General features: G+C 42.2%; 1 protein-coding gene across 2 annotated transcripts in view; it reads right to left on the reverse strand.

The window, feature by feature from the left end:
• GAREM1 (GRB2 associated regulator of MAPK1 subtype 1) overlaps positions 1-13,033 on the reverse strand; it is a 206,213-nt gene that overhangs the window by 38,192 nt on the left and 154,988 nt on the right. For both annotated transcript variants that reach the window (XM_059409418.1, XM_059409417.1), the window contains exon 3: positions 5,980-6,110. In XM_059409418.1, the coding sequence (XP_059265401.1) occupies positions 5,980-6,110 (131 nt within the window). The remainder of the gene's footprint in view (positions 1-5,979; positions 6,111-13,033) is intronic.

The raw sequence follows: 13,033 nt of genomic DNA on the forward strand, positions 1-13,033 counted from the left end.
TAATTTTAGGCTTGTGTGCCATATGATCTCTGCTGCAACGACTCAATCCTACTATTGTATTGTGAAGCAGCCACCACCCTGGCACATTCCCATGCATGGGGTGGCTGTGTCCCAATAAAACTTTATTTGCAATACAGTGCCTTACCCAAGGGTATAGTTTGCCAACTCCTATACTAGGCACTTGCAAAGTGCTGTAGTGCATTATTTCATTTAATTCTCATGAAAAGTCTCTGAGGAGGATAGAGTCATCCTTGTTTTGCAGATGATGACCCCCAGACTCAAGGGGCCATGTGACCTTTCTGTGGTCACAGCCCAATACCTGGACTTGGGGTGTGGACTCAGCTCCAAATTCAGAGTCTGAGCTACACTACACAGTCTAATATGCTCTTTAGATCACAGGAGCTTGTTTAAAGGAAGGTGCATGCCTGAAAACTGTTTGTGTGACTATATTTTTCTTATTAGAAGGTAGAGGAATGAGTCTTTAGTTGGGGTTAGCCAACTGACACAGGACAGCTTCTGACTCTGGAAGTAAGTGTGATGACAGCGATGGCTGATGAAAAATTAAAACAAATCATTAAGAAAGAAAATGCCTGTTATAGTTAAAAACAAAAATGCCTGGGTGGTTGGGTGATTTCAACCACCACATCATCCACTTTTGATTTCAGCTGGTCGGGTGTCCCACCTTTGATTTCAGCGCAGGCTGCATTTGCAGGGTTGCGAGAATCAGGCCCATGTGGGGGTCGATGCCCAGAGGAGAGTCTGCTTGAAATTCTCTCTCCCTCTGCCCTTCCCCTCTCCATGCTCACGTGCTCTCTCTCTCTCCCCCAAATAAATAAATAAATCTTTTAAAAAAATGCAGTAAGCAGGTTAAAAAAAAGAAGAAGAAGAAGAACTATCACCATGGAAACCAAAACCTGGATGGATAAAGGAGACAATGTGAAAGAAGCAGGTGATTGCTGTCTTAACAATATCGAATGCCACTGGCTTAGAAGGGACTGGAGCCAATGCACACAAATGATGAGCAGGAGGCTAGCTGTGCACAAATTCTTTCATTTCCTTGACCATCTCATCTCCCATTTTCTGTTCCTACCACCTTAGCTGCCCACTCAAATGGACCTACTTAGACTTGTTTTCATCTATTTTTTTTAAAGTTTATTTATTTAAGTAATCTCTACACCCAACATGGGGCTCAAACTCACAACCCCGAGATCGAGAGTCGCACTTGCCCCCGACTGAGCCAGGCAGGTGCCCGGGACATACTTAGATTTGAAAAAAAAAAAAAAAAAAGCTACTCCTGTCATTTCCTGTATATTGCCTAAAGTTCAATTTCAAGCATTTTATGCACTACCACCACTCCCACTTTACACATCACTTTCTTCACCACTTCAAAAGTTCCTTAACCCCGTTAAGATCCCTAGTTTTTACAGGGGGTTACAATTCTTGTATTCACACTTCTTTATTCAGTGAGGAGTCTACGGCTGTAGGCTCACGATCTGTCACTCTAGGGCACACTCCATCTACACCTTTGCTCACTTCTGTTACACTCCCGAAGTAGAGTCCCAGCTCCGATTAAACCTAAGGCTCTGTTTACTCTGTCTCTCCATCCAGGAAGCCAAAGATGGCTGGAAGAAAAAAACTGGTGCTGAGTAACCTCACTTGAAATGCATACCTTGACGAAACTCAGTGAACATCCTATTATACCTCCCTGGTAAACTTAACTTTCTAGGTCTCTGAGCTGATTATTATTTTCTTCCTATCGAGGCTAACAAGGCTTCCATTCTGCTGAACTTTATGGCTAGTTTCCAGTCCGCCTCTATTTTAATCAGCAAGTAGCATTTGACACTGTTGTCCATTCTTCTTCGAAACACTTTTTAAAGCCATTTGGCTTCTGGAACATCTATCCAACATGCCCCATCATCTTTCTAACTTGCTGTTACTGCCTGTAATCTCTCTTGGACCCCAATGCTGGGGTGTTCCGGGGCTTAGTCCTTGGTCTCCTCCCTTCTTTATATAGTGTCCAGGTCAGAGTTTCTCAGCTTTGGCACTACTGACATTTTTGGCCAGATCCTTCTTTGATGCAGGGCTGGTCCTGTGTACTACAGGATTTTCAGCAGCATCCTTGTCCTCAACTCACTAGAAACCGGTAGCACTCACTCTTCTATAAGCTGTAGCAATCAAAATTGTAACCTGACATTGTCAAATGTCCCTGGGAGGAAAAAAAAAAAATCACGCCTGACTGAGAACCACAGACGTATATGAGCTCAACTAGCTCTGTGACTTCAAATACCATCTAGGAGCTGATGAGCCCCAAACATATAAGCCCATCCCTTGCGCCAAGCTCCAAACGTGTACACCCAACTGTCTCCTTGATCTCTTTATTTGGACGTAGTATTTGTACCTGTATATTTATTGTCTGCCACTTCAACGGACACAACCTCCAGGGTTTGCATATTCACTATTTATTCCCAGTGGCCAGACATACAGGAGGTGCTTAAAATGTATTTGCTGGTTAAAGAATTAAACATTTAACATATATTAATTCACTTCATGCAAGTTCATCAATGATGGGCCAATCAGGCAGATAATTTCAAACACATCAAGGCCTCTTAAAGACATTTAACTGCAAAATAAAAGGAATGGCTTATTTTTAATGTTTTAAAATGTAATCTTTTCACCTAACATGGGGCTCGAATTCATGACCCCATCAAGAGTCACACACTCCACCAACTCAGCCAGCCAGGTGCCCCAGGAATGACTTAATTTTAAATAAGTTGGTGAATAATATTAATCCTATCCATTAAATTTTAGATAAAATTCTGCTACAGTCTTGAAAGTAACAATCACTATAGAGTTCCCAATCTTTCAACACCTCTGTTCTATTCCATGCCGTTACTACATTTCATTTCTATTTGTTATTATAAGTATGTATGACTTCATATATATATTTCCTTATTTCAAATAATAATTGTGCCTTTTGACTCCTAAGAAGCCTGTTAGCTGCCAACTCTTAGCTGCAAGTCATTTAGTTTTTTATCCTCTTGGTCTAATTTAAGCTCTATTTAAAACGGAGAGTAGAGGGTGGAGTTTTGCAAGGAGGTTTGAATTCTGCTATCACTTAAAAAATTGCTTTCTGGATAATATCTATATTTATATAATATTTAATACTATTTATAATAGCTATATTTATGAGAATGGGGTACTGTTGTGTTTTTTTAAGTAAGTTCTATGCCCAGTACAGGCCTTCAACTGTCCCATGTTCTACCAACTGAGCCAGCCAGGCACCCCTGCTGTACTGTTTCTTATTCTTTTTCTCCCTCTCCAGGCAAAGCAGTAACCAAGTACACCACTTAGCTCTCCCATTAAGCACTGCACACATGCACATTACGATCAATTCTTATAAACCATGACCAACACTGTGTTTGGTGGGGGGTGGTCAGGTAGTACCCAGACATCTTTGCCATAAACCTCCCTGGTTTTTTATTTACTTGTATTTACTTGTTTTTATTATTATTTTATTATTTACTATTATTTTATTATATTTTATTTATTTTTTATTTACATGTTTTATTTTATTTTTATTTACTTGTATTTACTTGTATTTACTTATTTATATAAATAACCTCCCTGGTTATTTATTTACTTGGGTGTTTATTCACTAGGCACAGATTTTTGTGTATTTCTTTGTGGAAATTTCCTGAGGTTCCTTGATCAATTCTTCTTTGAATATAATCGAACGATGTCTTAAATGATTAATGCCGGATAGATGTGATAGCATCTTAAAACTTTATAAGTAATAGACAAGAAGTAGTAAATATTTATGTATGCATAGCACATGAACTCAACCCAAGTCCAGACTGCTCTATGGATGCTGTAAAATTTGTAATCCATACATACCCATTTGTCTGTGCCTTTGAACTTTTTTTTGGCTTTTTTAGAAAAATTGTGGTAATATATACATAACATAAAATTTATCATCTTAACCATTTTAAAGTGTACAGGTCAATAGTGTTAAATACATTCACACTGCTGTGCTGAATTTTTTAAATGGCACCTCTATTATGTATGTTTAAATAAATAAAGTCAATTGTGGCATAAACAATGAATCTTGGAACACACAAAAAAATTAAAGAAAAAAAAGCCCATCAAACCTTATTGATTTCAAGATTATTGTTCCAATCGCTGCTGATGTTCATACAAATTCACACACAAAACAGCTGCTAGAGGCATTTAAAAAAATCTTTCACAAGTACAATATGCCACAAAAGACTTAAATTTTAATACTTGACAAAATCTTAAAAAATCAAAAAATTTTTATGATTACTTTCTCATGATTCACCAGCAAATGCAAGGTTTTCAAAAAAACAGTTTTTAAGAAGTATGGACTTTCCTTTCCAAACAATTTTTTTTTTTTCCATTTAGGAAATTTAAAATAGAAGCTTTGGGGCGCCTGGGTGGCTCAGTGGGTTAAGCTGCTGCCTTCGGCTCAGGTCATGATCTCAGGGTCCTGGGATCGAGTCCCGCATCGGGCTCTCTGCTCAGCAGGGAGCCTGCTTCCCTCTCTCTCTGCCTGCCTCTCCATCTACTTGTGATTTCTCTCTGTCAAATAAATAAATAAAATCTTAAAAAAAAAATAAAATAGAAGCTTTAAGGAAAGATTTCAATCATATCAAAACAAGAATCAAACAGGATTTGATTAGCTTCTGACCAACGACTCTTGGTACATTTAAAAATGAACATGTTTTCACAAATCCTCAAGGTAAGTTCAAGTTGCCTTGAGGACTCACAGACTAAGTCACTGAAGGGCTTACAAGTTATAAATATTTTTGAGTACCAGCATAATTTAGGTAGTAAAGAATTTGACAGGACACAAAATGGACCCATTTTACTCCTAAGACCAAATAAAGTAGATGACAGCCGCTCTATTTTAGAACGGACTGGAAGGACGACTTGGCTTGGCCGATCAAATGGGCAGAAGCACTGCTCCAGTAAGGAAGCCATCTTGGGCATGTTTCCCCCTTTCCTGAGGCGTGTGGGTGGAGTGACTCATCCACAAAGACACTGCTGCATTCTTGGACTAAGATACCCCACAGTCTGTTTTTCACATAGAGCATGATTTCTAACAAACAGGCATCTTGCCCCCCAAATATTGAAATGTTTAGAGAACGTGACTTAGTCGGACTTCCTGCTGAAAGGAGGTTAATGGTTTCGATGGGAACACTTTCGAGACTGATGTGGCATCACTGTGGGTGTTGCTGGAGAAAACAATGGATTCACAGGCAAAAAGGTGGGGCCTCGGTGACACCGCTTCCCCGGGTAGTCCCTCTTCAACAGCGAGTCTAGTCGAAGGAGCTCACGCACTCCGTAGCCAGGGACAGAACTGTCCCTTTAAGAATGCAAAATGAATACAGCACAGTAAACACTATTTAGCTTTTCTCTGAGGGACAAAGATCAATAAATACCTACGAGGCCACACTCTACACATCAATCTTCCCTGTGTGTACCGACAGAGACAGTCTGCAAAGGATGGAACGAATATGAGTGGACGTCGGGGAGTACTCTGGAACCTTCTCTCTTTTTCTTTAAGTGTTCGGTACTCGTCGTGTCATACGCCTTTTGCTTGTTCCCATAAGTGAAGCATCCAGCTCACAGAAGAGCCGGTCAAACAACCAGGACATGTTAGAGAATAAAGTCCAAATTAAAAAAGAAAAGAAAAGAAAGGAAAAGAAAAGAAAGAAAGATCTTTCGATCTGCCTTGACAGTTGTTCAAGCCAGAGATCATGTTATCATTGTAACCTGTTGGAGAATCAGGTCAGCTAGAGCTCACGCGGTTCTTAAAAAGATCTGTTTTGGCCACTGACACGAATCCATGAGGAGGATGGAACTCTCCTACGAGGCACAGAGGGGAACACACTGTGCCCGTAATGACCTGAAAGTTAAATTATTTCAGTGAGGATAAATATTTGGTTCTTCGAGAACTACCTTCACGTTGAATGTTATTTCCTCCATGACGTACACACGTTCAGGAAACGCTTTAGCCACCTCCTCCACACTGTTGAAATATTGCACTGGCTCCTTTATATCTCGGTCTTGTTCCAGCAGCTTGAATTGCCCTAAAACACACGATAAACGGAAGAGGTGTGAGATGTTTACGCTAGACAGCTGTCACCGTGGCGACAGCATCCCCCCTTCCTTTACTCCCACTCTTCTTTGTCAAAGACTCCTGATCATTATCCTTGGGGGGAAAAGTTACCATGGCAGAAGGTTTTCTTCAACGAGAATATGTATCAAAGAATCAGCTTACAGATGGAAAAATAATTACAAACCGTTTCTTTTTCATTTGTTGTTCACACCAAGAGTTTGTTACCCCATGACCAAAATCAAACGGAATGGATGCCTGTCTGTAATTGGGTCTCAAAGCGAAAACCTACTCTGTTACAAATGATGGCTCATTTTGTTTTTCCCAGGAATCACCTTGGCATTTAGCGGTAATTAACACCCACACAGGTGATCTTCTGAAATGAAGGCCGAGTGGCCTGGGGGAGCTCACTGTTTAAAAAATGAGTATGTAAAACTCTTACAGGTAGGATAAAATAGTACAGTGAACCTTTGGGCTCTCACAGAATTGATATCCTTGGTTTCAACAATATGCGGGCTACGCCGAAAGCTCGTGAGCGGCTGTAATGTGGGGTGTTGCTCTGCACAAGCACAAAAACCCTGAGCAGAGCGATGCTGGGCCACGGGGTGAGCCTCCTTCTGATGAGTGAGGCTGGCCACGAGCCAGGTGGCATCTGGAACCACATGTGGCTTCCTTCTTTCCTTTTTATTGTTCTGTGGGAAGTTCATGAGAGAAGAATATACCATCACAGTATCCATAATTTGGGGGATTTGTGAAGACCTTTGAACATATTCCTAAAAATTTCAAGCATCTATGGCTGTTTATATACTTTCAATATTGATGACACTTCTGCTCCATTCTAGAGGAGTTGTTCACAGCTTAGGATAAAAGACCGTATGTACTCAAGCCAAAGACAGTGTTTCTTGGTAGTCATTTTCTGAAGGCTGCTTACAATCTAACACTTGAGAAACTTGAAAAGGAATTAAAAGCTATAATGAGGCCAATCTCTCAGCATGCGTCTATGGGGCATTGGGCGGAAATAAACTTTCATTCATATTCTCAGGACGTTTTTTCACCATCTGTTAGGTGGAGGCATTATCCTAGATGCTGGAGAGAAAAGTCAATAAATAGGCCAGATAAAAATCTCTATCCTTCTGAATCTTACATGGTAGCAGGAGACAATAGTAAATAGGATAAATGACTAGGGTATGTAATAGGTCGGGGGTGAGAAATGTGGTTAATAGGGCTGGGCAAGGGGGACAGAGGGCAGGGTGGCCAGAGGAGGTATGGCTGAGAAGGTGAGCTGTGACACCACTGGGAGGTGTGTTCTATGAATTCGAATCATAGCCCAAAATCTAGGCAAAGAGCTGCAGGTGGATGGGTGGGTGGCTGCCTGCTTGGCACACTACCAGTATGGCTAGAGTGGGCTGAGTACAAGGGAAGAGGGAAGAGAAATAAAGTCTGAAAAATAACAGGTGTTCAGATTACGTACAGCTTTGAAGACTTGTAGCTCTATCTGAGTGGGATGGAGAGCTGCCGGGGGGATGCACGAGGAAGTGATCTAACCAACGTTAGAGAAGGACCACTCTGGCTGCTGTTTTGAGAACACACTGTGCAGTTACAAGGTGTAGAGGCAGAGAGCAGTGAGGCGGTCCTGCAATCGTCCAGCTGTGAGATGGCAGGGGGCTGGAAAAGGTGAGAATTTGGCCTGAGCAGCTGAAGGAAGCAGGTTTGGAAGGGTGGGGGTAGAATCCGGAGTTCAGTCTGAGACATCTGCTAGGCAGGCAAACAGAGATATCCCCAAAGCTCGTAGAGGAACATAAACGTGTGGAGCTCAGAGAGAAGTCTGGCTGAGAGAGCCTAGGAGTCATCAGTACCTAGATGATCTTCAAAGCCACGGCACCTGGTGATGATGGGCATGGGCTTAAGTGCAGCCAGAGAAGAGGTCTAAGGCTTGGGTCCCAGGAGACTAAGAAGGACTGGCTAGGGGAGTGAGAGGCAAATCCAGAAGGGGTGCATTCTAGAAGCCAGCTGAGCACTTCAAGGAGCGAGAGAGATGAGGCCTGACAACTGTCAGGTTTAGCAACTTCACTTAAGCAGTGGAATGGTTGAGGTCAAGCCTGCCTGAGCTGGATTTAACAGAGGCTGAGAAGGGAGAAGTGGGAGTAACAGGAATGGACAGCAGGGGACGTTTGGGGCATTTGCCTGTGAAGGGGACAAGAGACATGGTGTGGTAGCTGAAGGAAGCACGTGGGATTGGATCTTTAATGTGGTGGATGCTTATGGGAATGGCCAAGGGAGGGACAAGACCATGAGGATGGAATTTTCAGGAGCATGTCCCGGGATAGGCAGAGGGGACATGGGAGTGGAAGGGTTGGCCCTCAGCAGGAGGTCACCTGTGAGAGCTCAGTGGGAGCGGTGGAAGCTCCCTAGAAGAAAGGCATCTGTTGAGAATAAGATGGAGCGATGAGCTATGGGAGGGCTGAGAAAAGAGAAGACCACAGAAAAGTCCACTGAGAGTGAAGGACACATCATGACTGCCGGACAGCCGTAAGTTCTCACCTGAGGTTTACAGTCATGAATTAGAAGCGAAACCCAACAGTAGAGTTGTATGTTTTCCTCCAGCCAATGGGCAACGCAGAGGGGCTGGCACAGAGCAGACAGAGATTTGGGTCCAGCCAGGACTGTAAAACTGCCTTCACGAGACGTGAAGGAAGGGCAGAGGAGCCCGGATGTATGCAAGAGAGAACAGAATCACTGTCTGTGGCACCTGCGCTGGACACAACCTCTTGGGAGGGAGGAATGAGGGTGGAAAGTAATGGAGTCAATGGATAGTGGGTTCTGATGGGGCAGGATTTCTGGAGGGAGGGAGCTCAAGAGCCAGGCAGAGGAATGGTCAGAGAAGCAGGTGTGCACTTTGAGACAATGGAAGCATGTCGTGGTCGGTGATGACACAGTCTAGGGGGCAACCATGGGAGGTAAAGGTTGAGGTGATGAGAAGCTGAAGGATCTAAGAGGCCAGGGGTTTTATTTTTATTTTTTATTTTTATTTAAATATTTTATTTACTTGACACACAGAGAGAAATCACAAGTAGGCAGAGAGGCAGGCAGAGAGAGAGGAGAAAGCAGGCTCCCCGCTGAGCAGAGAGCCCGACGTGGGGCTTGATCCCAGGACCCTGGGATCATGACCTGAGCTGAAGGCAGAGGCTTTAACCCACTGAGCCACCCAGGTGCCCCAAGGCCAGGGGTTTTAAAAGGATCATATACATATGCACTGAACTCCCCAAGAATGAGGGGAGAAGGAATGGTGAAAAGAGAGGCAGTGAGCCAGGAGTGAGGATTATGGAGCAATGAAGGAGGGACCCTACACGTGGTAGATGACAGGAGCAACAACGGGATAGCGGGTGAGAGTCTGAGGACAGGAGGAGAAAGCTGAGAGTTTCTAGGGAGGGGAAAAGTGGAATGGTCACGGGAGCAATGAAGAACCCAGCTCCTCAACTTTGGGGCAAAAAATGGAGCTGCCACCAGAGAGGGCTTCAGGGAAGTGGTGTTTTCAGGGCATCCCCAGGTCAGGGTTCAACAAGATGAAAGTAATGTCAGAGGACACCTTAAGGACATAGGGATTTCGCTGGTGATGGACTCCAAAGGGAGGTTTTCAGGAGTTACGGGGCGGGCGATGAGGACAATGTAGTGAACATACCTAGATACGACAGGTCATATACCTTTAGAGATAGGGAGGAGTACGAATAAAACATTCGAAAATATTGTATAAAATGTTAGATTATACCCTGTTCACAAAAAACAACAGAATTCTTAAAAATTTTAAGAAATTATAGCAATTATCCGTACCACTTTAACAGATTCTGCCATGAGAACAAATCAAACTTTCATATGTCTCTATTCTACTCAGTCCTTGTACAAATTCGTAATAATTATGGCAAATCTCCAGTTTCATCTCCATTCCTCTCTACATTTTCCGACATCCCCCCAACATGACTACACTTACTTAGAATGCTTGCATCCCATTTCATAAGGGATTTAACTATTTTTCTGTTCTTACACAATGAGTCTGAGTTAGGGTAAGACTGACGTAAGTGCCAACTCGGCCACTGACACATGGTTAATCCGTCTGAGCTTTGTTTCCTCACCCACAACATGGGGACACTTCAAAGGGCTTCCATGAGGATCAACAGCGAGGATTTTCAGTATTTAGCACAACTAACCATCTAGCAACCCTCAGCTTCCTTTCCTGTTCTCAAGATGCACACGATTTTCTTTCCTCTTTTTTGGCTTGCTTTTGTGAGATAAAGTTTCTAGTGCTGGATTACTAAAGCCAAGGGCGCCACACAATTCTTTGTGTTGAACATGCCAGGCTATCCCGCTTTCCAAAATACCTAAACCAATTTGTATTTCTACCATGTGCATCTTAGTTGGGCCACAGTCTTGCCAGAAGCGAGTATTCCATTTTTTTTTCTTAAAGATTTATTTATTTATTTGAGAGAGAGAGAGAACACACAAGTGAGTGTGGGGAGGCGCAAAGGGAGAGGGAGAGAGAGACTCTGGAGTCTCCTCTCTGAGCTAGGTGCCTGATGCAGGGCCTGACTTCATGCCCTGAGGTGAAAGCAAGAGTCAGATGATTAATGACTGTGCCACCCAGGTGCCCCCTGCAGTGAGTACGATTTAAGTTAGATAATTCACTGGGTACTAAAAAAGCATCTCTTGCCTGTAATCTGCATTTCTTCGAAGATCAGCAACGTTAAACAGTTGGATATTTCTCCTGCAAATGGCTGTATAAATATATAATAAATACATCTGATGTCATCTAAATTTCTTTTAACCTCCAGAGACATATGTCTAGGAGTCTATTGGATATTTATACTTGCGAGTCTCATCAGCCCCAAATTCAACATGTCTCAATGCAGAAAAGCATAATACCTCACATACAATAGGCCCTTAATAAATGTCCACCGAACAAAAGACAGAAAATTGCTCTGGTCCCAGGACTCGCAAACAATGAACCAACACATAAGTAACTGCAGGTTTTCAAAATTATAAATAAAAGTGAGTTGCCTGACTATATACAAGGTTTGCCTGTTTCTGAGTATTAGCTGAATGTTTTCATTCATCAGAGGAAGAAAGGAATGGTGTGCTATGGTTTACTTAAAAATCATTATCTGAATTCTGCACAGAGCCTCAGGTAACACTTTTTAGGGACCAGAAGAATAGATGAGATTAAATAAGCAGTTGAAGTTATCTTCCAGGATGAAGCAGACAGTATTTGAACACTGGAATGTGATCCTTAGGAACACAAAAGTAGTTTTCCGTGAGAATTCAAACTTAGAGGTCCACTTGGTTAGAATGTCCAGAACCACCTGACAGAGACACCAATTTTTGCCCAACATTTCCAGTTTCTGTACTAATCTGTACTTTCTGTTAGAAGACTCAAAAAAGAAATTGCTGGTTTGGAACCCGAACATAATCAAACATCATTAAACCAGGTATAATTTATGAAAACCTACCAATGATATCATCTGTCCAGAGGTATGAAATATGTTGCTTTAGATTTGTGATCAGTATTTTAGAAAAATTTTCTAATTTTTCTAAATAAGGGGGAAATAGGACAGGGGGAATCTGCATGTATGTCCAATAGTCATTACGTGGTGTGCAGATGTTCGATCTCTGAGCTGAGATCACTTGAGAGCGCACAAGCCTGAACTCAATTCCACCCCATCCCGTCACAAATGCATTCATAGAGCAACCGTGTGCCACTGCAGTCACTTTCCCTGTATCACATAAGACATGACCCTTTAGAATCAGTGCTGCTTCACCAACATACAGCATGAGCCACATATGCAATCATATATTTTCTAGCAGCTACAAAAAAAAGGTAAGTAAGAGGTGAAATTAATTTCAATGTTTTACTTAAACCAATACATCTAAATAAGAGAACTGTTAATGAGATATTTTACCTTCTGTTTTTACATTAAGTCTTTATTATTATTATTATTACTTCTTGCATTAAGTCTTGAAAATCCTGTGTCTGTGTTACACCATGGCACAGCTCCCCTCACACCAGCCGTGTTACAAGAACTCAGCAGCCCCATGCGGCCAGTCGTTGCCGTGTTAGACAGTGTGGGTCCAGAACATCTCTGCATTCCCTTAAAACTGTGATCACAGATACTGTTCAAGTCCCCTCTCGGGTGACAGAGTCCTTTTGGGGAATAAAAGGTATCTCCTGACAAAACACGATGCTTCCTCTCATGAAATAAGAGCTTTAGGACTCTCATCCTTTGTTTTCCTCGCCCTGTTTGACACGATTGCTGATAATCTGATTTGTATAATAGAGCCTGGGACTCCTGATGTAACTGTCCCTTTAACACCATTTTTCTCCTCTGCCAATTTGGGGACTTGACCTTTAAGCAATTCTTTAGTTCTTTTTCTATTGTGTTTGTGACCTTAGCCTAGCAGTAGCCTCAAATATATTTTGGATTATGGACCAAATGAATAATCATCTTTGGTATGGTTGTCGTGTCAGTGTTCAGCTGAATAATTTTTTAAAAAAGATTTTATTTATTTACATCAGATAGAGAGAGAGAGCAGAAAGAGGGGCAGAGGGAGAGACTCTCAAGCAGACTCCCACTGAGTGGAGAGCCCAACTCGGGGCTCAATCTCACGACCCTGAGCCGAAACCAAGAGTTGGATGATCAAGGGACTGAGCCGCCCAAGGCATCCCTCAGCTGAATAAATTCTAAATTTCTAGTCTCATCGGTGTTTGCCACCTAAACAGGGAGACCTTAGGAGCACTTATAAGAAAATATTCTGAGACCAATTAACACACACAGATGCAAGAAAAAGAAAAAGAAAGGAACAACTATGACCAAATGTTTTAACGTTTGAACATACTGTACCTCAGAAAAA

Source organism: Mustela nigripes, chromosome 8 (genome assembly GCF_022355385.1).
Source record: "Mustela nigripes isolate SB6536 chromosome 8, MUSNIG.SB6536, whole genome shotgun sequence".
Taxonomy (NCBI): domain Eukaryota; kingdom Metazoa; phylum Chordata; class Mammalia; order Carnivora; family Mustelidae; genus Mustela; species Mustela nigripes.